This window comes from Podarcis raffonei, chromosome 5 (genome assembly GCF_027172205.1).
Source record: "Podarcis raffonei isolate rPodRaf1 chromosome 5, rPodRaf1.pri, whole genome shotgun sequence".
In the NCBI taxonomy this organism is placed as follows: Eukaryota; Metazoa; Chordata; class Lepidosauria; order Squamata; family Lacertidae; genus Podarcis; species Podarcis raffonei.
In genome coordinates, this window is record NC_070606.1 from 25,366,508 (window position 1) to 25,390,818 (window position 24,311).

Below are 24,311 nucleotides of genomic sequence, written 5' to 3' on the forward strand. Positions count from 1 at the left end.
AGGAAGTAATAATTCACACAGTAGTCAACTAGAGGATTTAAATATTCCTGAAAGTACTTTAAAATGGTGAACTTGCTAACAGAATTTTGTGTCTTAATGGTCAAGTAGGTGGGTTGCTGTTGAGTCTAATTGAACTGTCAAATGAGATGGCCATGAAGTAAAGTATAGTGTTGTGTAAGTGGGAGCCTCCATTTTCAGAGGTATTACAAGGTTGCTTGATAGCAATGGCAGGAATGAGGCCCTTTGCTTTCCACCATTGTAGGTGCCAACCTTTCTTCTTAGGTAGGTGGTGCCTTGCAACTTATCTCAGATTGTTCCTTCTCACTGTTCTTCCATTTAAGCCACATAGATTATATACAGTCATACCTTGGAAGTTGAATAGAATCCATTTCAGAAGTCCATTCAACTTCCAAAACGTTTGAAAACCAAATCATGGCCTCTGATTGGCTGCAGGAAACCCATGCAGCCAATCAGAAGCCCCGTCGGATGTTCAGGTTCCAAAAGAATGTTCACAAACCAGAACAATCACTTCCGGGTTTGCGGCGTTTGGGAGCCAAAACGTCAGAGTTCCAGAGTGTTTGGGATCCAAGGTAAGACTAATTTCTTTCAAGCTTCATGTTACTGTAGGCATCTTTCAGCAGGAACACACAGATCACACAAGCAGCCACAGAATTGCTACAGAATTTATTGTATTTGATGTGGTGAGAAATGTCCCACTTGTGACCTGGGGTGGTGCTCTGTAAATCTTCTGTAAAAGAATGGTGGCTTTCAGAAGACTACCATATTTGTAACTCGCAACAAATTCAAGTTTTTGTTACTGTTCTAATTAATATGCTTTAATTTGACCAATGCACAGCCAGTCAGTTTGACAAACCCAGGATCGAGGCTGGCATGACTGACTGCTTGTGTTTGCACATGAGTATCTTTTTAACCTCCACCTTCCAAGCAACAGTGCCCTGCACCTGGAAAAGCCCACTTGCAAGTTCTAGCCCCTCCAGAGCAACATATAGTAAAATATGAAGGGTTACCATCGAAGGGATTTTTGCCCATTTGCACCACTCCCAAATGCAAGCCTTCTGCTTGGCCCAGAGGAACAGTTCCCCCCCCTAGAGGTTGTTAAAAGTCAACCCTGTGCTAAACATTTGATCCCTAAATGTTAAGTTAGTTTTCTAGCTAAAGATTTAAGTTATTGCAGATTTAAGTTAATGCATGATTCGTGAATCTGCCAAAGAATCTGCGTTGGTGCGGATGTTAAAAAGGAATGATGGAATTAAAGAGGTGGATAACTTGGAGAGAACACAATGAAATGGGATTCATTGTTGGTTTGTATGTGAAAGTGTAGCTTTAAAACCATGACCATGAATAGAGTAATGTTTAGTAGGCACATCAAAATAGCTGAACACCCAAGAGCCTGGCTCACTTGCACATGTTCATGACTGCAGTATCAAATAATGACTTCCATGCTTTTGGATGGGACTACACAGATAAAAAGCTCTTCCACATTGTCCCCAATGTAATAATAATTTATTGAACTGGTTTTAATACCTGAAATGGGAGCAATTGATTTCACTACGGGAGGTTTTTCAGCAGGCCTCGTGAGTTTATTTTCTTTCTGTTGTGTGTAGTTTAATTATAACTATTATATGATGATTCTTTCTCCTGTTATTAATCCAATTGTTTTATGAACCAGTAAGTTGTTGCAAGCCTGTTTGGTTTACATGTCTTTCTAAGACAATTGTAATGTCTGGTTTACATTGCTTTCCCTAACCACAGAACGGGGCCAATGAGACTTCCCTATCTCTAGATCAGGGCAGTCCAACTTTTCATACCGAGTGGACTGCAAGAGTACTTTGACATGAAACCTGCAGGCTGTGTTGTCATGCAGTGAAGGGGTGGGTGGGAGGGAATGCATTTGATGGTCCCGCTGCCTTCCCAAAGCTGGGTAAATGAGGTGCCAGGCTGAGTTTTTGGAAGGAGGCGCAAGGCTCTAAAGGGAGGGCGGTGGGGCTTTTCATAATGCACTGAGCTTTGGAGTAGGTAGTAGTGGCTAGACTTGCTGCTTCTGTCTGTTTTCAAAGTGCAGTGCAATATTAGACCCCTTCCCTGCGTTGTCTGGCACAGGACTTGGTGGAGCTGAAGGTGTTAACAAATCAGGACTTGGCTAATAAGACTTGCAGAAACCTGTTTCTATATGATGTGATTGTGACAGGACTATGTAATGTAATGTTGTGCTGTATGTTCTTGATGAGTTGATAACTTGATTTCAGCTTTCATGTTCATGTGATTATTCTTAAGCTATGCTTTATTTAACATAGAATGTGCATTTGAAACTCTTATTCCTTCCACAGTAGAGTGATTTGTGGTAAATCCCTACAGCCCCACCGGTTTTTCTTTGGGAGGGGGAAATTTTATATATTCAACTAGAGTTTTCATCTGAATTCCACTGTTCCCTTTTTAAAATGTAGACTAGCCTCCTCTGATGTTTATGTCAAAAGGAGAAGGCTGCTGAGAGACTTTTCCTCCTAATGTAATACTAATGTCTCAACAAATGAAACTGATCTGTGGAAAATGTAACTTGAAAAAAGAGACATTGCACATACTTTTGTAAACCAAGAAATCTTTAATAAAAATACGTTTGTTTGTTTTTAAAAAGGAGTAGGCTGCACGTTCTGTAACAGATCACACACACATTTTTGTGATAAACAAACAAATGGCACTTTTGCTGCAAAGTACTGTTTGTTAATTCCCTCCCAGTATGCAGTACCCAGTTCTCAGTGTGTTTGAACGTTTCACCCTACATGAAGGAAACCTCCCCGATACAAACTTGAAAAATTACAACTCCTTGTCTTACTCTTATCCTGGCAGAGCTATTAGAGTTTCCAGAAGATGCACCCGGTGTTCCTGAAAGCAATAAGAAATCCATAAATCCACAAGGTGATAAGTCTAAGGAAAACACACGGAAGATATTTAGTGGACCAAAGAGGGTAAGTAGCACCAATGAAATTAGACTGTCATGGTTTTAGTAGTACTTTTGTTTAAGAGACAGTCCCAGAGCCTAGTAGTTCATAATGCATGTTTCCAAGAACGAATGCATATATGGAAATATAATAGGATGAAAAACCCATCTGGATTTTATAGCATGCTAGTATCCTGCTGATTGCTTCTCAGGTCCTTTACTTCCTTTATTTCTCATATATCTTGATAGAAAACAATTTGCAACAGGCACCCACCATTTGTTCACCAGAGGTGAATGTTACTGGGCTCTCTGTGTGCTGCTTGTTGTCCTGTTCACCAGATATCCTCAGGGGCTCTCATTTGAACTGTGGGTTGGTGAACGTAAGAAGTGCTGTTTTGAAGAGAGACTTTATTTTTTCTGTACTCCAGCTCAAATGAGAGAAGATTGCATATCCGTCCCAAAACCTCCCCAGCTCTCTGGAATATGGAGAGGGAGGCCATTGATTGTGGCAACAAATAATGGCTCGCTAATAAACAGACTCAAGAGCTGTAGGTCCATGACTAGTGAACTAAAATGCAGATTCCTTTAGGAGATGAATAATGTGAAATATTTGTTTATTCCACACCCCCATGACTATGTTAACTGATAGAAAAACTTGAATTTGAGACAAATATATACACCTTCTAAAGCTTAGTTTTGCACATAATGTCATGATGATGAGTTCTGTTCTGATGTTCTTAGAATTTAGGGGAGTAAAGCACTGTCATGTCAGTGTTAATGTTCAAAACTCCCGTGAAATCTTTTGTGGAAGACAAAACATGATGTAAAATAAATCTCATAGAGGATTTGAAATGGGTGTTCTTATAAATGGCTGGTTAGGTTCTAAATGAATATTCCAACTGTTTTGTTTTGCAGTCACCAACAAAAGCTGTATACAATGCTAGACATTGGAATCAACCAGAATCTGAGACTCTTCCGACATCACAGGTGTTGAAAAATCCAAGTGTCCCTGTGAGTAAGGGGATCTTGTTTTCCCTCTGCCAACCCTCCCAGTGCTTAGAGATGATTCATCTACACCAGGAGAAGTGGCCTGAGAAATGGCTTAAAATTATAGTAGTAAACATCAGGGCAGTGTTGCAGACACTGCTGGATATTAAGGTTAAAAAAAACCTAGCATATTCCATGGTTGTGTCATGCCTTTAGTATGACAATGGTTATGAATTTAACCAGGAATAATAATGATATTTTAACTACCTTTTCTTAGATTGCAAAGAATATGTTGTCCATTGACATTAGTTTCTTACATTTAGGCTACTCTTTTGTACGTGGCTATGCAGGTTGAATCCAAACTCATTACTGCATGTTTATACTTCTTAGCATATGGGATGGTTTATGTAATTTAAACTGAAATACAAATTGGTTCAACAAGTTATTTTTTGTGGCAGCGAGTTGTAAATGTTTGCATCTATTACTTTATAATGCACTTAGAAATGTTATTGGTCCACACAATTTTAAATCGGGGTTTTTATTGGTCAAAGACATCTCCAAATCATATAAATAACTGGAGGTGATAATTGTGCACAGAAAGTGTTTCCATTACACAGCCAAAAATGAAAGTACAAAATGATTTTGTTGGGGGAATAATATTTTGAATGATTCTATGGCTCAGCATGAGCATGGTTTCAGGGACATATAAGAGGGAGCAGTTAACAGCTGCCATTGTGTTTTAAAATATTTTTGGGTTTGTGTATGTCTGCTTAGTTTTTTAAAGCTTAAATGTGGTTCCATTAGTCTGGATTCTTAAAGTAAATGGTAAGGATGTCACTATACTGTACTTCCATTTCAGTTGCCCCCTGGAGGCCCTTTAAAAAAATACCCTACAACATCTGAATTGTAATCATCTTGCACATACAGCATGTGTTCACTCATTTAATTTGCACTTTTGAAGCCTCTGAAAATCCCAGTGGATGAATGCAGCAAATGCACATAATTTTCTGTTACCTATTTGGTGTTCATATAAGGCTTAAACATCTACCCATTCAAGTACTTTTCATTAATAGGTAAGGCTGTCTTCAAAGGAGGCAATTCATAAAGATGATGGAGTGTTCAAAGCTCCTGCACCACCTCCCAAAGTGATAAAAACTGTGACCATACCCACTCAACCCTATCAAGAGATAGTAACTGCCTTGAAATGTAGGAAAGAAGATAAGGAAGTAAGTGGAATATCTAAAACTTTCTTGTTTCGAAAGTAAACTTGGTGAAAGATTTTTTTACCATTTATGATCCAAAGAACAATTGGCCAGGTGGAGAAACCTCCCTATTAAAAATAGATAACTTATCACTCTGAGCTGGCTGATGATTTCTGTTGCTGCCAGATAAAGTAGTCTTTTAAATGGGAGCTCTAAAACTAAAAACAAGTTTTATACATCTGCCTTCCAGTTATACACTGTTGTTCAACATGTGAAGCACTTCAATGATGTAGTAGAATTTGGAGAGAATCAAGAGTTCACCGATGATATTGAATACTTGTTAAGTGGACTGAAGTGCAATCAGCCCCTAAACACACGTTGCCTTAGGTAAGATATTTCTAATAATAGCATTTCCACATTTACCAAATAGCATTTTTTCTTCTTAGGTGTATTGTGTTCATAAGCATTGTAGACTATTGCACCATTGGGAGGTGAAAGCAGAAATGTGCTAATAATATACACATAGCAATTTTGTTTCCTTCAGGAACGTCCTATGGAGAACCCATGTACTGGTGCAGTTGTGTAAAAAGTATTGCTAGTAAATTGGGCTGATGTTGAATGGAAGTCAATCTGTATAGCTTAAGTCATACTTGTTAATAAGGAGAGCTATTTGTTCTCTGTGTTCTCAAGAGAATATAGTAGCCAGATTTTGACCTGACAATGCATTCACAGTAAATAGGTAAATGAAATAATTCCCACTAATGTTCTGAAGTTGCATGGTGTGATTTTTATTCCCCATATGGTTAATAAGGAATGTCTCATACTGTTTAAAGAAAGCATTGAATAGTTACTTGGGTAAACACACTGGTGAAAGGAAGTTATTAATTGTTATTACCTAGTTCGCTTTTTCTTTCTGAGTAGTTATCTCGTCGATTCATTTTTCAACCCCTCTTTCATCTTCAGGGAGTGCTCAAGAAAACTTGCTGTAGTTTAAAATAAAACTAAAAAATGACACTAAACTTACACAAATGCAACAGAAAAACACAAGATCAGAGCCATAGTTGGATTACATTTTAGGGTGGGTCAAACATCCAGACGGTCACATAGATTAGATTAATAATTCATCGGTTGCTTTTAATAGGTTAATAATTAATCAATTGCATATGTAGCCAGTCAGTCTCACCCTTCTTTCCATGAAGAAATCTTGTTTCAAACTGGTGTTGTCTGCTACAGCAGAGCGAGACTGCTGATGGCAGGCACCCCTTCTCCAGCCTTAACCATTATCGTTAGCATGTTGATCCAGATACAGTAAATTCACCAGACAGCTGGCACTGAATCAGCCGGAAAGAGAAAGAGCTTGTGTCATCAGAATACCACTATCAAAAAACATAATGGTATCTCTGCATAAGGTTGTACATGTATGCATACCTGATTGTTTCATGTAGCTTGATCTTTCTGAGGTAGTACGGGGTAAATAGAAAACGAATAGGAGATCTCTAAATGTTTGTGACTGTGTGCAGACATCTTGATTGGAGCTCTTCAGTCACTGAAGCTCTTTCCTCTGTAAACTAAGCATTGATCAATCCTCTTTGCTGGACTGTCCTTAACTAAGGGACCAGACTACAAGTGATTGACAGGAGCTGTGATGGTGGCAGCTCTCTTGCTGGTTTGTGGCTTAGCCAGCTGATTGTAAACTTTGACAACTTCCTGATTTCAGCTGCTTCCCACGGCATCACACAGCATAGTAGTAGTCATAGAGGGGAGATGGGGAAGGGGATCAGTGGAGCACTGGGGGGTTTCTTCCTCACTACATACGCTTGCTAGGCACACTATGTCCACAGAGGAGTACCTTGAGTCAAATTGCTCACTGCTTCTGATTTTGCTATAGGCCTGCTGCACTGGGAGTGGGAAACATGTCTGACTGTCAGGCTATTTGTGCTACAGGCCTGCACTTTTGGGTAGTACCCCATCGACAAAGTTTCCTCTACGCACTTTGGGTTTGTTTGACACGAAGCGATTGTCCTGTGGTGTGCACTTTGTCATTTGATTGCTTCATCGTGACTGTAGGGGTTTTGCGGGCAGGCAACCTGGGCTCTCCGTTGGTTGTTGAATTCTTTAAAATTCTGCGCTAGAGACTTGGAGAAACTTTAGTTCATAAGATTTGTTTTGTTTTGTTTTTAGTGTTATCAGCCTGGCGACAAAGTGCGCCATGCCCAGTTTCCGAATGCATTTGAGAGCACATGGAATGGTAGCTATGGTCTTCAAAACACTGGATGACTCGCAGCATCACCACGTATGTAGAGTTGTGGTTGCAGACGTGAAATGGCACATCCATCACTTAAATACTCATACTGGTTTTAATTGTGTTTTTATTTCGTCTGTTGTGTGTTATTTTATTGCAGTTTAAATTCTTCGGAATGCACTGAAATATAATCTCTAAGAAATGAAAGAAGCGAAAGAAATACTATTTAAAAATAATGCAGCATCTAGTACTGTGCATTATAATTGTTGTAGCAAGCAGAAAAATCATTAAGTTTGTCTGCCAAGACCCTGAGCAATTTTTAAGTAGCCCTTGGGGAAAAGTTGGAGAACCACTAAACTGAAAGTTCAAAAAGCTTTTGCTTGGACATAGCCTTGCCCCTGACTTGTGTAATGAAAGTCTGTGGGCTAACTGTAACTCCTTGGAGGACTTAAAAAATACTATTTTGATTGTGGCAGGGCTTACCCTTGTTTGTGGTGGCATGTCAGACTTCCTGAAGCCCATCACAAGTGGGGAGGAAAGAATGCATCTGTAGCATGGCATATTTCTGGATTCATAGTGGTGTAGATGGTTTAGAACCAATTTCTCTAGTCTGTTGCAGTCAGCCATTTTCGCACAGCCCATTTTTGTGTGCATCATTTTTGTATTTTGAATTAAAGTTCTCAGTGCTGTTCTTGCTGCACGCGGTGAGAAGAAATAATGGCCAGCAGAAGGGATACAAAAATACAGGATGGAGGGGCTGATGGACAGAAAACTACAGTAGTGAGAGACGAGGGTAAAGAGAATTGTGAGGGGCAGCATTGGGTTTTGGAGACGGGCAGCAAAGTGGGTACCTGAGAAATGGAGGTGCAGGGAGAGAATGTGTGAATGGAAAAGCAAAACTGTGCAAACATGGTGTGTCAAGAGGACAAGAGAACTGTGTGTGCAAATGGGTGCAAGAGAGATGACAGCTAGTGAGTAGAGAGATAAAAGGAAGAGGGTTCATAGAACGGTTCAGAGGGAAGGATCCAGAAAGAGAGGACTAGTGAAATGGACTGAAATAAAATGCCAACACACCAAAATTTATATTTAAACCTCATGGCCTCACAAAAGCCAATTCCATGAATCATGGAACTGTCAACAGTCTGTCAACTGCAGAACTGTCAACTGCAACAAGGAGTTGCAGTTGGAATTTGAAGTTGAAGTACGGAATAGTTTGTGAATGCAGAAAGAGATTTTGGGAGCCTAGCTAGTGTTAATTAAGCATGTCAGAGTTTTCATACACTGCACACAGATCTTACATTCATGTTTAAATCATACTGGATTTCTGCATCTTAACCAAATATTTACTACTTTGTTTTCCTGTTTTTCCTTTCTATTGAAGAATTTATCACTTTGTACAGCAGCTTTAATGTATATCTTGAGCAGAGATCGCTTGAACATGGATCTAGATAGAGCCAGCTTAGATTTAATGATCCGGCTTCTGGAACTAGAACAAGACTCTTCTTCATCCAAGTTGCTCAATGAAAAAGACATGAACAAGATTAAGGAAAAAATCCGAAGACTCTGTGAAACTGTTCACAACAAACACCTTGATCTAGAAAATATAACGGTAGGTTGTGTGACTGTTAACCTAATTTTTCTCTAATGTGAAAATGGTACAGGTGTTATTGCTGTTTTTGTGGGTAGAAACAAGTTAACTTTTAAAAGATGCTTTTAGAACAATAGAGTGTAGGAAAACCCTGGCACTTCTGAAATAACAGCAGTGATCCCTGCAGGTATTACTTAGTGTAGTCATGGCTTCTTTCTCTCACATCTTCTAAAAATTTTAACTAGGGCAGATGAAGAGTGTTGAACTCTTGAAAGATAAAACCCAAACACTTTTAAGTATTTAACAGTGCAGTTTTCATCTCATGGTTTTTTCTTCTTCATGGTAATAGGCAGATGGTATAGAACAAATAGATCTATTTAGCTAAGCCACTAAAATAGTGTATTTAATTGATTCTATAATTAAACACTAATGACTTTTCTGAATAATATTTCACTTGATAGAATGGGAGCTGAAAACAGTTATTTTTGTGATTCTGTGTGTATAAAAATGTCCACTTTTACTAGGGCTAAATGTGCTATCTGGTATGAAATCTTTACATGCTACTAGTATAAGAGGTGGGACGCGGGTTGCGCTCTGGGTAAAACCTCAGTGCCTAGGACTTGCTGATCGTAAGGTCGGCGGTTCGAATCCCCGCGGCGGGGTGAGCTCCCGTCGTTCGGTCCCAGCTCCTGCCCACCTAGCAGTTCGAAAGCACCCCTAAGTGCAAGTAGATAAATAGGTAACGCTTTATAGCGGGAAGGTAAGCGGCGTTTCCGTGTGCGGCACTGGTGCTGGCTCACCAGATGCAGCTTGTCACGCTGGCCACGTGACCCGGAAGTGTCTTCGGACAGTGCCGGCTACCGGCCTCTTGAGCGAGATGAGCACGCAACCCTAGAGTCGGTCACGACTGGCCCGTACGGGCAGGGGTACCTTTACCTTAGTATAAGAGGTTGCAGGGTGGAGTTTTCCTGTTCAGGCACCCATTCCTTTTAAAGGATTCCTTTTTCCTCCCCCCACAAAAAAAACCACAGCCAGACAACTCTGAATTCTGTGGCTGTTGAGCAGGAGAAGTTATCAATTGGACTGTGTTGGGGGATTTTCCCCACCTTAAGGTTTTCTTCCTAAAACATTTTGTATTTCTGCAAACTTTGCCTGTTTGAGTGAGACCCTGTCAGCATCTGACACCTGTGCTCTGGGACCTGAATTGCTTGCCAGTTTGCTGCTGAGCAAAATTCAGTGTGTTGCTATTAGTACATAAAGCCCTTTACAACTTGAGACCAGTTTACCTGCAAGATCGCCTCACCCCATATGTCCCCACTTGACCACTTCAGTCTGTGGAACTGACACTGTTAAAGCTGCTGCATAGAACCCCTTTTAGTGTGGCAGCTGTTGTACTTTGGAACTCCCTGCCTATTGATATTGCGCAGGCACTTTTACTGTACAGTAAGCCCACAACCTACATGCATTTAACTTGTGTGCATTCAGGTTTATGCATGAGGCAAAAAAAGGGGGGGGGATGGGGGCGGTTCTAGGGAAAATGACTGGCAATCCCACCCATCATTGAACCCAATGTGTTTGGACTATACATAGTTTTAGCTTTAGGTGTAATCCCTGGAACATAATCCCCACGTAAATTGCAGGCTTACTGTACTTTTTCTGGTGCCTGATAACACATTTTTGTTTAGGCAAGCCTACCCAGACATGTAGAATGTTGATACGTGTTTTAGTCTATGTTTAGTTTATCTTGGGTTTTTATTCTTTAAATGTTTTAATTAGCTGTTTATAACCTTTTTATGGATTATTTAAAATGTTTTATTCTTTCTGTTAACAACTTGGCAAATAGAGGGATTGATGCCTACACAATCTTCTCACTTAGGGACTATATTTGTCACCTATCTAAAGCCACCATTTCTTACATCAGACCTTCATGCGGGTTTTGATGCCATTTTATTTGAGATGCATAAAGCTACACTAAAGTTATCAGTTTGGTTTCATACTACCCACTTACATTTTGAAACTTGCCCCCAATCTGAAGTACAGTGATTAATTGGCTCAATCATTGTATGACTAGGTAAAGAAATACAATGGTTCAATTTGATTTTGCATATGAATTCATTTATTTTGCGAGTAGCAGAAGAGTTGGAAGGGAGTAAGACATGGTGATAGCGCAGCAGCATTTTGCTAAGATACAATAATAATCTATAAACGCACGGAGCAGTAAAATATTTTGGTGGTTAATTAACCTGCACTTTCAAACTTATAATACATAATCATGTAATTGAGATTCAAGTGACAGTGTTAATGGAAGAAGTACCTGATAGAGTGCTGCTTTTAATTTATAAACCATTTTTTCTCTGTGTGTGTTTTCTAGACAGGGCATTTGGCAATGGAAACATTGCTCTCTCTCACTTCAAAACGGGCAGGAGACTGGTTTAAAGAAGAGTTGCGACTTCTTGGTGGTCTTGATCACATTGTAGATAAAGGTATGCACATAGCTTGAGTGAGAATTAAAGTATATATCTTTTATTATTAGAAGGTAGTTTATATATTACTCGTGTGGTAGAATGAAAGGACTGTGTATTAGAATACATGCAGATAGTGAAATTTTCTGATGCGTTGGCTAGACGAGCCTATGGAATGCTATGAATTTGCAAAACCCTTTTCTTGTAGTGTGTGTACTTAAACTTAGCTATTGCAGTAGTAAAATAATATATACAACTGTAGTGATAGACCTTAGTTTCAACTTTTGCCCAATAAAAAGGTATACTCTACAAGATCATGAAAGAACTGTCCCCAATAGAGAACAAAGAAATAAAATTCCTAAGTTGCCCTATTAATTTATTCCACCAGTAACTTAAATAGAGATCTTAATCATAGTTAATTCTGTGAGAGGTTCCCCCACCATTGCAGCAGAGGCCTGTTGGTACTCCTTGCTGAATGAGCCTAGTAGTTGTGGAGTGCTCAGTTCCCTAGTTAAATTTTAACATTGCAAGCCATCCCAATGATGACCTTGGGAATAAGAGTTTGTCTTGATAATGCATACCTTTTGGAGCAAAGGAAATGGATTGTGGCAAGAGCTACACATGGATAGGAATGGATCAGCTGTCCTCATTGAAGTGAATCTTATTTTACAAGAATCAATATCCTACGTAGCTCTTGCTTTTCCCTTCCAGAGGTTATATGGAGAGTTCTGGCTATGTGTATCAGCTGCCACAGGACTGAAACCTTGTATCTGAAGTTGTGGGTATCACTTGATCCCCACTGACCTGAGGCACACCTGTGCTGGGAAGTTGTAGTGGACTTTTCCTGGAAGTATGCCTGGGCCTTGTAGGACAGGGTACAGACTGGATTCTCTTGACATCCATGACAGTCATGTTACTGTGTGCTTTGCTACTTGACATTTATGCACATCTGACATGAGGGCTGTTGGGCAAGTGTCATGATCACTTGGTGTTGATTGAGTTACAAGACTTGTGGTGTGGTTTTGCCAAATCCTTGAGACAGTCAGGATTGCATCTTAAAATCTTTACAATTTGATAGCTTAGGCTACCCAGGCATATAACTCTATGGTTGCGTTCACATGTAACACTAAACCACTTAGTGTTGTTGGTTTTTTTTATTAAAAAAATCAGCTAAGCAGTATATGTATCACACTAGATAAACCAACCAGTCATAGTTTGGTTCTATGCAGATTAGCCTAAACATGCCCAAGCAAAGGGTTGGCTTTCATGCTCCCCACCTCCCCTCTTGCTTCCCTCTTGCTGCCATATGGAGGACTTCAGCACAGTTTAATTTCAATTTTACAGAATCCTGGCTTAACATTAACGTCACTTTCAGACCGGGGTCCTGGTTTAAAACAACCGTAGGTAACTTTCATAACAAGCCAACGAATAAGTTATGAAATCTTTTTTAAACCACAACCCCTAGTTTGAAAGTGAAGTTAATTCTGGATTTTGAATGAGTGAAGCTAAAGTCTTCTGATGCCCTCTTCCTAACTTGGTAGGAGAAGGTTTGTACAGGCCCATTCACTTAGGGCTAAACTCTGATTTAGCATGAAGTGTGAATATGGTCATATATGTGCACGACATACATGTATTTTTAAATTGGCCTCTTTGTGTTTTATATGTGTGTGTGTGACACAAGTTGGTATATTGATAAAACATAATTAGAGTATTAGGGTACTTCATCACATACATGCAATTTTGGAAAGTAAAAAATACTTCCTTTAACAGTTTAGTAATAACATAAACTCTTTGTTTCTTAGTTAAAGAATGTGTGGATCACTTAAGCAGCGATGAAAATGAAGAGAAATTGGTTGCTTCACTATGGGGAGCAGAACGATGTTTACGGGTTTTAGAAAGCGTAAGTATTTAACTTTGTAAAGAGTGATTTATTTTTAATGGTCCAGAACCAGGGATGAGGAAAGTCAGACCAATGGGTTCTATCCATATAGCTTCTTACTATTTGTGTGCCATTTGTGTTAATTAGCTACTACACTGCTTTGGGTTAGCCCTGTGTTAAGCTTGATGGGCCATATTCAGATTGGGCATTCTGAATCTAATTATAAAAAACTAGCTCACTTCAGCAAATGTCTAACTGGTAGCGCTTTCCTAAATGGTATTGAGGTGAAAGATGTTGCTAACAAGGTGTGTGTGTGGGAGAGCGAGAGAGAGCGGGTGGGGAGAATTTCTTTGTTCCCTTTTTCTATTCTGTTTTTTGGTTCCTTGGGGGAGAGAAATGGAGACCTGCAGCCACATTGGAGGGGAGCTTGTATGTACCTGTTTGTGTGTGTAGACTAACACACATGTATATTTGACAGTATTTATGTTTGTGAACACAAGGTGCTTTGTCTCTTTCAGGGTTTCCCAAATTTGGGACACCAGCTGTTTTTGCACTACAATTCCCATCATCCCTGACCACTAGTCCCACTAGCTAGGGATTACAGGAGTTCAGATACAGCTGGAGACCCAATTTTGAGAAACCCTGGTCCATTTGTATATTAGCATGTCTGTGTGTGTATTATCATGAAAGATATTATTCGTTCACTTCCTGTTAATGGTGGGACGGTGACTCTAGAATTCCTTACCAAGCCCAAAGTAAAAATGTGGCGCTGGCTCTATATGTTAATGAGGCTCTTAGCTAACAATATACTATTTGTAACACCTCTGCCTGCCCAGTCAGCTCTAAGTGGGGGGTAGTGTTGAAATGGCCAGGCTTGGAGAAGTTAAACTGGCTGAGGGTTTGGTTAGTTGGCCTTGTAGGCTTCCCTGAGTTTGTTTTGTTTAGCTTGAGGACTCCCTAGCTTTTTGCTTTAGGCTGGAGATCTCCCAGCTCAAACCTATTCCCTTAGCCCAGGCTGTTGGGCAACGTCAAGTGTTCTAGAAAATCCAGGTTTCTATAAATTAAGTTAATGGTGCTTGCTTAGCACAAAGCAGAATGTTAAATTGCAGCATTCTAGAAGCTTGAGAGATCTGTTAAAAGCATAGTGTTCTTTCAGAAAGTGAAAGGAGCTTAACCTGCACATCAAAGGATGATAGCTGTATGATATTTTCTTTTCTTTTTTAGGTAACAGTTCATAATCCAGAAAATCAGAGTTACTTGATAGCATATAAGGATTCGCAGCTCATTGTCTCTTCAGCTAAGTAAGTTCTAATGAATGCTTTTTAAAATACAGTATGGTATACTTCTTTAAAGGTTTATGTTGTTAGGTTATGTATTAACACTGCGATCTTGGTGATAGCTTTCCTCAGCATGTGTGTGTGTGTATTGCAGCTTAGTATTTTCAAATGAGGGGGGAAAGCAAGTTAGATCGTTTCCTGCTTCCGCTTACTGATATGCTTTTTTCTACCTGCTGGAAGTAACTTCTGTTGCTAATTATGTTTTGTATGATAAAGTTTTGCAATCAAAATCACTTTTGATTGTGAAATGTTTCCATACAAACATTATACACACACCCCACATTATCTTTATACGTGCTTCTCAATTTGGGGGAACTTCTTTTTCTTTCAACAACTTCGCTATGGAACTCACAGGATTGGGGGGGTGACATAAGTAGTGCTTTCAGAAATTCTGGTCAGCACTCAAGCGGACTAAAAATATTGACAGGAAGATTTATATGTAGTTTATGGGTTCCAGAGAGGGAAATTTGTTGACATAAACCCTGTATACATTTACTTACGTTTGAATCATAGCAATTAAAGAGAATTACATGGCCATATACAGTGATGCATGTTTTCTGTGCAAGCCTCTAGAGTGTATAGTATGGGGGAGAAGCTTAATCTGTTGCCATAATTGAATGAAGACACAAACCTGGAATTAGCATTGTGTCTACAAGAGTTAGCTTTACATGACTTCATCTCTCTATCAAATACGTCACAAACGTTAAAAATTCTTATTGCAAGTTTGTTTGTTTGTTTAATAAACTGCCCTATACCTGGAGATCCCAGGGTGGTTTAGAGAAAAGAAAAGTTTATGGATTATGCCGAAATGGCAAAAATGACCGGAAGAACCAGAAATCAGGAAGACTCAAATTTTAATAAGGAATGGGGGACATTTATAATTTATCTTAAAAACCGCTGTAAACAGCTAAAATTGTTAGTAGGATTGGAATAACACTTGTAGTTTAATGGTGAATTTTGGACTTAATGGAGATGTAAAAGATTTGGATTATTATAAAAGATGCAGGAGGAAATGACTAACAATAGGACCCACAGAGGAGGGAAGTTCAGGAGATTGTCTGGAATCTTGTTTTTATGTTGTATGTTGGATATTGGATATGTGATTGTAAAACTTTAATCTGAAAAACCAAATAAATAATTTTATTTTTTTAAAATAATCTTACTGTAGACATTTGGTGTTAAGTGCAAACAGTCCTGTTCACATTTAGCTTTATGACCAGACAACTAGTGCACATAAAAGGGGCCAAGTGACTAACATACCAGTTATGGTTCTGCTTTTTCAACGCCTTACTTCAATACTTACTGGATCCAAAGTGCTTTGTGCTGCTAATATGTTGCAGATTCCTGTGTGAAGAATCGGGGACTAGATCATTATGAAGTGCACCTTTGGACCTTTTTTCCTAATAAAAAGTACATGAGATGATGCTTTCTAATATAATTTTGGGGACTCTGTTGCTAGTTACCATTAAACCAGCATGATAAATGAAAACTAAGCTTGCTGTTTACAGCTGGAACTAGGTTTTTTACGTGAAGAAATTTTGTCACACTGATATGAAAATGATTTGCGTTGTATATTTTGTTTTTGTTTTTTTGTAACCTTCAGAGCACTGCAGCATTGTGAGGAGTTGATCCAGAGATACAACCGTGCAGAAGACACCATCTGTCTTCCAGACAGTAGGGTACTGCCACACCAGAATGTAACAAACCATGTGGGTAAGGCAGTGGAAGACTGTATGAGAGCCATCATTGGTGTCTTACTCAATTTAGCAAATGATAATGGTAAGTTACTTATCCTAAAACATAAAATCAGATTATCATCTGTCCTGTCGGATTGTTTCCCATGACGTCTAGAGAAAAGTATTCCTTTATTTATTCTTAGGCCAGGTGGCTGGTTAATCAGGTGGACAGTAAGAGGTGTAAGAATGTCCTTCCAGCTCCCACAAAACAGTGCTGCAAATGTGAAATACGCATGCAACTATCATTTGAGTAGAGTTAGTGTCAGTACTGCAAATGTTGGTTTTCAGTTTACAAAATTGAGGGGGGTAAGTGTGCCTGGCTGCCAAATTAGAACAATGGAAAACAAACTGTCTCTCATAAGGCAGCCTGAATTTTTTGGCTGACCTTGCACATGTCACTTAGGTATGAGTTGGGAAGCAGAAATGTCAAAAATACTCTTTTGGCTTCTACTCTGTTACATTTGAGATGACTATCGTGATTAGTCTGTTCAGTTATTTCACCTACTATGGCACCAGAGAGTCATGATGGGTTAATGCAATATTCCCAGCTACGTTGGGCTTAGATGGCTTACGTTCTGGTTTAGTTACCGGGTGTAAAAGGTGAGATTCAGTCTCCTCCATTGCAGACTGGTGTGTCTGCCTGGGAGAGGTGTAAACTTGATCAGAGATTTGTTTGTGGGACCAAAACCTTAATCTGAAATTTGATCATGGCCAGGTGTTATTGCCAGTTGCTACTTTTAAGTGGTGTAAATGCATGTTTGAAATGCCTGTGGTTTTTTAAATGTCTAATCAGCATTTATATCCTTTAACGTTTGCAGAGTGGGGTAGCACTAAAACAGGTGAACAAGATGGTCTTATTGGCACAGCGCTGAATTGTGTGCTTCAGGTTCCAAAGTTTCTACCTCAAGAACAGAGATTTGATATTCGGGTTCTGGTAAGAAAAACTTTGAAATGTAAGGCCTACATGTTAAAAATTACTTGTGCTAACTTCAGTATATCACATTTAACATGACATCCATGAAAACTGTTTGAAAACTTCCACTGGTTCATAACATGACAGCCTTACTGTTAACTGATCATATCATTTCTCTGTTGAAAGGGTTGTGATTCCCAACACATTTCTGAGTATAAGCCTATCAGTACAACAAGCACCAGTCAAACAACATCATAAAACATAAAAAACCAAGTGAACAGCAGTAGAATGAAAGCTGTAATAGGTTCAGGTAAAACATACTTGCCACTGGAAAAAAGTAATAAAAAAAATAAAAAATAAATCTTCTTAGAGCATGCCAAAATGGGTGGATACACAGACACTGACTGGCAGATTATTTCATGGTTTAGGCAACACAACTGATCTTTGCACTGATGGCTGTTTCCGAAGGACAAGTCTTTGGCAGTGATCAAAGTGAATTTGGTGTGTCCTCTAGCAAAACATTTGTAGGAATTACAGGTCTCAAATGGTTCTGTATGACTCCTAGAATGAAATAATTCCTCTTTACTTCTGGATGAGACAAGGGTATGGGAGAAGGCTTTACATGGGGGGGGGGGACGACGGACCCAAACACATACTCTCATTTCATCTTTAAAAGCACACATTCGGAAGACCTTTAAGACAGACATTTTCAAGATAAGGTAATGTTGGCTGGTGTAAATGGACAAGAATATTTTGTAGGGTTGTTGAAGGTGCAATTGCCAAGATTTCATGAGGCTTGCCACTTCTTGAATTTGCCAAAATTGGCCATACTTCTTTTATTTTTTTAAAGATATTTATTGAGTTTTTCCACCTTTATACATTAAAAAAGAAAAAACAAAAAAGTTAAAAACACATAAAGTTTACAATCCTTATTTTCAATAACATATTTCCCTGGCTTCCCCACACCTCCCCTTCTTATATTCCAATTCAAATTGTTAATTCAACAAGTTCTTGTCCCCAATTTTTGACCTTTTTATATTTAATTCATTTTAAAAAAAACCAATTTTAACTTATAAACATCAGTATTTAAACATCAGTGCTCATTCTTAAAACTTTTTTCTAAAGTCGACCCAAATTCCCTTCCACGCATTCCCCAATTTTCATACTAATAACAAAACAAAATAGAAAAAACAGATTATAATTCTGCACCTTTGGATTCCCAACCCCTCCCCCTTTCCCGGTTTCAATCCCCAACGAATGTCCATCAGTCTTAGTCTACTATCAGCCTGGAGACCTCACGTCCGAGGCTCTTAATTCTCTCTCAGTTCCTCTCTGCTGGTTTTTTTGGTAGTCCTTAATATTAAACACCAGATCTCGGAGAAGCTCTGTCCCGATAGGGTCCATATTTCTTCCAGCCAGACCTCCATACTTAAAAGTTGAGCCCGAATCTTGTTTCTTACTCCTTTTAAGTCCAAATGTCCCAAAAGCTCCAACTTTCACCTTAATTAAATTTGTAATCCATAGGTCTTCAGATCTCCACATAAGGAGATCTCTCCATTCTTCAATCTTCAATTCAAAACAGATTTTCATCATCCAGTACTTATTTTCCTTTGTAGCCATCATGTCAGGCCTCTGGCTCTCCTCTGTCATGTGCAACATTACATCTCCTCCTTCCTTTTCCTCAGAAACAACATATATCTCTTTCTCCACACTCTCAAATCTTTCAAGTTTCTCTTCTTGTCCAGCTGCATGGACTTCATGAGTCAAGTCCTTATCAAATTCAATGAATTTGTTTACTGTTAAGTCCAGAGTTGCAACGTTTGTAGCCAAAACATCAATTTGGCCTTGTAACTTTCCCAAGAGAAGAAACACTCTGTCCAATTTAGCTTGAATTTTTCCTCCTTCAGCCATACTTGTAATATCCCAAAATCCCCTCTAGAGGGATTTTGGTTACTTTATCTTCCTTCCAGTTCAAATCCAAAAATCAAGTTAGTTTGTATCAGTTCTTCCTTGTTTTCAACAAAATATAACCAAATTGTAGCAAATATATCCAGCAGAGACAGCAGAAACAAAGTTCTCTTTTTCCTTCTTGACAGCTAATTTGACAGCTGTCAAACTCTTCTATATCTCCTCAACAGGCTCTCTCGCGGATCACTCCCGGGTCCGGGGGGTGGCACTTCAGCTCTCAAAATTAGCTCTTATCCTCCAGTGAAATTACTTATACTGCCAAATCGTGAAATTAATGTCTTTTACCCAATAAAGAAGAAGAAATTCTCTCGACCTTAGTTAGCTGGTCCTTGCTTTAGATTATTTATAAGACGGGGAGACGGACTTCCTGTTTGCGCCTTCCCCGATCGTGCCTAATTCAAAAAATTTTTTTCTTTACAAATCCAATTTATGTATTACTCACGGGTTGTTGCTTTTAGAGTCCAATTGTTCACAAGAAGAAGTCAGCGCTCTCCGACCATGGCATGTGGCTTCACTCCGCAGGAGAAGCAGTCAACTCTCAGCACCGCGCCGCTCACCCCGTCCCCCGTTCTGAAGCCTTTAAAAAGGCTCCTTCGCGGGTCGGGGGGGTGCAAATGGTGCCCGCCGAGTCACCAGGTTCACAGGCTTCAGCGCCTGTGATTTCTGAGGGTCCCTGCGTCGCCGCAGCGGCAAGACCCGGATCCTGCGGAGCCGATTCCCTCCGGAGCTCGGAGGGAATCCGCCATTAGCCGATGGCGCTAACCCGGAAGTCCGGCTAACCCGGAAGTCCCAAAATTGGCCATACTTCTGAGCACCCTGAGAGTGTGCAAAGTACAGTTCTTTGTACTCTACTATCTAATATTTTCTTCCTTTCTTGCAGGGTTTGGGTCTGCTAATCAATTTGGTAGAGTACAGTGCACGAAATCGGCACTGTCTTGTGAATATGGAAACAACATGTTCCTTTGATTCCTTCTGCTTGGGAGAAGCCAATGATAGCATAAGCACATCTGGACGGATGGCTGCTGTTCATGCTTTAGTTCAGGTAAATCATAGTTTATACTTAAAAGAACAACCATTTATGCAGTGTGAGAAACAGTTATCTCCAGAGGAAAGAAGCAGTGTTGGTCTAATGTTCAAATGTTGAACTATTTGTCATTCCCATCACTTTTAAACTAATAGAGACGATAGGCCAGAGGAGGCCCTGAGTCACTTATTTGTCCCAACATATTTTGAGCCATACATCTCTTTATAGGCCATTGATTTAATCCATGCAAGGGATAATTGAAGCCGTCTTGTGTACTATCTTAGTGGAAAACCAGATGTTACTGGGAGCCCTACAAAGAGCATCCTTGTGATGGCCATCAACTGGTTCTTCTCAGCAACTTGTATTTTACCTTTGAACAAGGTGTTCCCCTTAGTTGTTGTTGCCAATAATAATTGATTAATTTGCAGAGGATCAAATTTTGTAGAGTTTTGAGTCAAACATAGTTGTGAACATTTGGCTTGCCTCTTTAATTATTTCTTCATTAGATAAGAGATTATATTTGTTCACTTGCGTTACATTTTTCACTGGGCATTACATGCAGCATGAATTGGAAACTCATATATTAATCTCCTGCTGAATAAGGTATATTCTCTGTCTCACTTGTGTTTGGCTGTTCTTGCCACAGGCATTAGGACTTAGTTTATTATTATGCTGCACACCAACTGTTGGTGTACTATGCTGTAATCCCTCAGTTCCTTTACGAAATATTATTATTGGCATTTTTATCCTGCTCCTCAGCCAAAAAAAGCTGACAAATACCATTGAGGAGGCAGATACGGATCTCAGGCTTAGAATCAGAAAGGAAAAGGCACTGAAAGAAAGTAGGTGGGGGGAACTCAGGCACTTATTCTTACTTACAGAGATCTTGTAGTGAACTGTAGCAATGGGGGGAAAACCAGGAGAGCCAATGGAGAGCTCCTGTAGTCCCATCTCTCTTGCAGCCTGATGGAATGTCTGCTGATGACAGTTGGTGGAGGAGCCTGATGGCATGTAGTCTTTTAGCAGAGCTGTTAGAGAGTACCTTCTCTGCTTCTCCTATAGCCTGAGATGGGATGCCTATGCACAGCGTTAGAAACGGAGATATGAAAGCTAGGAGCTAAATGGCACCTTAAACCTAGGTTATGGGCACCGCAACGGAGTGTCTAGGCGTGCTTTTTGTATAGCAAGAATACAAAGCTGAAAATGAATGAACTGCAGCTAAAATCTTACGCTCATTTTCCACATAATCTAGTCCTCATCTGAAGACTGCAAAAAACAAAGCCATACTTCCCCTGCCCACCCCGCTAAGATTCTTGAGAGGGCCCCTTCTCCAATCTTCAGAGAGTAGCTGGAAGTGGGGAGGCAGAAAAAGGTTCTCCTTTCCTTCCAGCAGTGGCTGTTTTAATCTGAATTCTTCGGCGCTGTACTGAACCCAGAGCTGAGAAGCTGCTCTCATTAATGAAATTCCCTGTCGCAAAGCGCACCTAGAACAATGGGAGTTTCGAACGCTGCCTAGGGATGACAGGATGAAACATTCAGTACCAAAGCGAATGCTAATTTAAGCAAGGGAAGGCACACAGATGAGATGCTCCCTGCTGCCAGTTAAGTCGCATGTAGCATTTGGGTTCATGACTCATCATCTGTGGAATTTTCCCTCTCAGTTGTTCCTTGAGCGTGAGCGAGCAGCGCAGCTGGCAGAGAGCCAGACGGATGAACTGATTAAGGAAGCTCCTGCTGCACAACATGACAAGAGTGGGGAGTGGCAGGAGACGAGCGGAGAGATCCAGTGGGTTACTACAGAAAAGCCTGAGAACGCAGAGGAGAAAGATAAGAAAGAAGAAGATGAAGAAGAACTTGATCTTAATAAAGGTAGGTTCAGGTTCCTGGGGAAGTCAGCAAAGGAAAGAATTGCTAAATTAAAAAATGTCAGAGCTGCAGTTTTAGAATCCTCTTTCTTTCCCTTTTAAAGCAACTGGGACTCTTGTCCTAGTTAATCTCTTCCCAAAAATGCAGTGGTATTAAGGATCCAAGTATTTTCCTGATTCTTACAAGCCTCACTTCAGCTTCTTTTCCTGAGGATTGTTACCATTACAAAATACAAAAAGCTGCTCCTTGACATATTGTCATAGTAAACGTTAATATTCCCTTTTTACTAATACTTCTATTTAATTTTGGCCCATTTATTCTGGCTCAAACATTGTATCAGTTGATCCTTTCTTAAACATTTTTTTTCAGCACTCTTCTCTGTAATCATTCCCTTCCCTTCCTTTTATGGTTTCCACCTGAACATCTAATTTATCACACTGCCCTGCGTCTGCAAGGGGAATAAATTTAAGTATGTTTACTGAGATGGGATGAGGGTATTGGTCTGGGCGACAGTGGCATTCCACAAAATCACAATATCCATAGTTAGAAATGTTGACATTCTTGGGTACAGAATTATGCTCTATGTGTGCATGTGCACATACACATAGAACACATAGAAGTAGCTGCTTTATAAGTATTTGGGCAAAGTGACATGAAAATATAGTTTGGTTATACTTCAAATATTATTGTTTTTACTTGCAGCCCTTCAGCATGCTGGGAAGCACATGGAGGATTGCATTGTGGCCTCGTACACAGCATTGCTTCTGGGATGCCTTTGCCAGGAGAGTCCAGTAAGAAAACTTTTCTGCATAGTTACTAAATGGGTCTATAAAGCTGGGTAAAAGAGACTGTCTTGAAACCATAAAATGGATCTTGGGAACAGGCATTTTACAATTTAAACTTCAGTTGTTAACCTTTTTCAACTACTTCATATGCTTCAAGCTGTCTCAAAATGCAGTTTCCATAAGGGGCAAAACCCAGCTTTGGGTTACATTGCATTGTCAATTAAAGTGCAAAAGTTTGATGCTTTTCAGTGTGTTAGTCTAATGGAAATTCAGTCATACTTTCAGCAGAGCTCTCAGTAATAAGCAGGCTCCTACATGCTGAGCCAGCTCCTTGCTCTATTAGCCTGAATAACAACAGCTCTGAATAACAACAGCTCTCCAATGTATTTGCCAGTCCTGTTGCTTACGATGTTTGGGATTAAATGGAGTACCTTCTGCATTCGAAGAATGTGCTCTCTAACTAACCGGTTCCCCTCCCTGAGGATATATTACACACTCAGCTGGAGTGTCTAGGACATGCTTGTAAATAACCACAGATGAAAAAACAACATTACTAAATCTTGAAGGGACATTCTTCAGAGAATGGGAATAACTAATCCTGTGGGTTGGACTTTATATATGCTTGATATTCTCTCCTTTTTATTTTCCTGTGTGCTACTTTATTTCAATAGTTGTGTGCAACTGGAAAGGGGCAAGAAGGGGCTCAGGCTTTTCAATTAAGACTCAGGGTTTGCTTCCAACTTTCACGAAACGTTGAGATTTGTGACTTGGAAGCTCTTGTGTTTTGGTGAAAAACTGTCAACTACTGAAGGTTTGGTAACGTTGTATCAAGGCATTGTAAGAAATTCAGATAGGTTTCTGACATCATGCCCGTACTACAAGAAAGATGTATGTCGAGCAGGAAAAGAGAATAAATGTGCGGGTTGGTTACTCTAGCGTCGTGTTGGGAAGTCGATTTAATTGCCTTGTCAGAAACTTCCTAATTCTGCATTTATTTCCTTAGATCAATGTGACTACTGTGAGGACATACTTGCCTGAAGGGGATTTCTCAATCATGACAGAAATGCTGAAAAAGTTTCTCAGTTTCATGAACCTTACTGTAAGTAGTATATTACAATTGCTTATTTGTCTGGTGTTTCAGATCAAAATGCTTGAGATGACTTATACCAGTATGCCTGTCATCTTATGGAAGGGTAGGCAAGCTTGGTGTGTGTGTGTGTGTGTGTGTGTGTGTGTGTGTGTGTGTGTGTTACTAGGAACTCTGGAGGTACACCACTCAGAGCCAGGTGCAAAAAATGGGTTTGCGAGATGCACCTGCACAGAGCACCTCTGAGGATATATGTTTGCAGTGCCAGAACTGAGCTCA

General features: G+C 39.8%; 1 protein-coding gene across 2 annotated transcripts in view; it reads left to right on the top strand.

Moving 5' to 3' along the window:
* The window catches only part of WAPL (WAPL cohesin release factor), a 42,923-nt gene that overhangs the window by 15,374 nt on the left and 3,238 nt on the right, over positions 1 to 24,311 (top strand). For both annotated transcript variants that reach the window (XM_053388288.1, XM_053388289.1), the window contains exons 4-18: positions 2,866 to 2,984; positions 3,872 to 3,967; positions 5,017 to 5,169; positions 5,396 to 5,532; positions 7,327 to 7,438; positions 8,769 to 8,996; positions 11,347 to 11,458; positions 13,240 to 13,337; positions 14,541 to 14,617; positions 16,257 to 16,432; positions 17,208 to 17,323; positions 20,151 to 20,312; positions 21,956 to 22,163; positions 22,863 to 22,951; positions 23,949 to 24,044. In XM_053388288.1, coding sequence (XP_053244263.1) covers positions 2,866 to 2,984; positions 3,872 to 3,967; positions 5,017 to 5,169; positions 5,396 to 5,532; positions 7,327 to 7,438; positions 8,769 to 8,996; positions 11,347 to 11,458; positions 13,240 to 13,337; positions 14,541 to 14,617; positions 16,257 to 16,432; positions 17,208 to 17,323; positions 20,151 to 20,312; positions 21,956 to 22,163; positions 22,863 to 22,951; positions 23,949 to 24,044 — 1,979 coding nt within the window. The remainder of the gene's footprint in view (positions 1 to 2,865; positions 2,985 to 3,871; positions 3,968 to 5,016; positions 5,170 to 5,395; positions 5,533 to 7,326; positions 7,439 to 8,768; positions 8,997 to 11,346; positions 11,459 to 13,239; positions 13,338 to 14,540; positions 14,618 to 16,256; positions 16,433 to 17,207; positions 17,324 to 20,150; positions 20,313 to 21,955; positions 22,164 to 22,862; positions 22,952 to 23,948; positions 24,045 to 24,311) is intronic.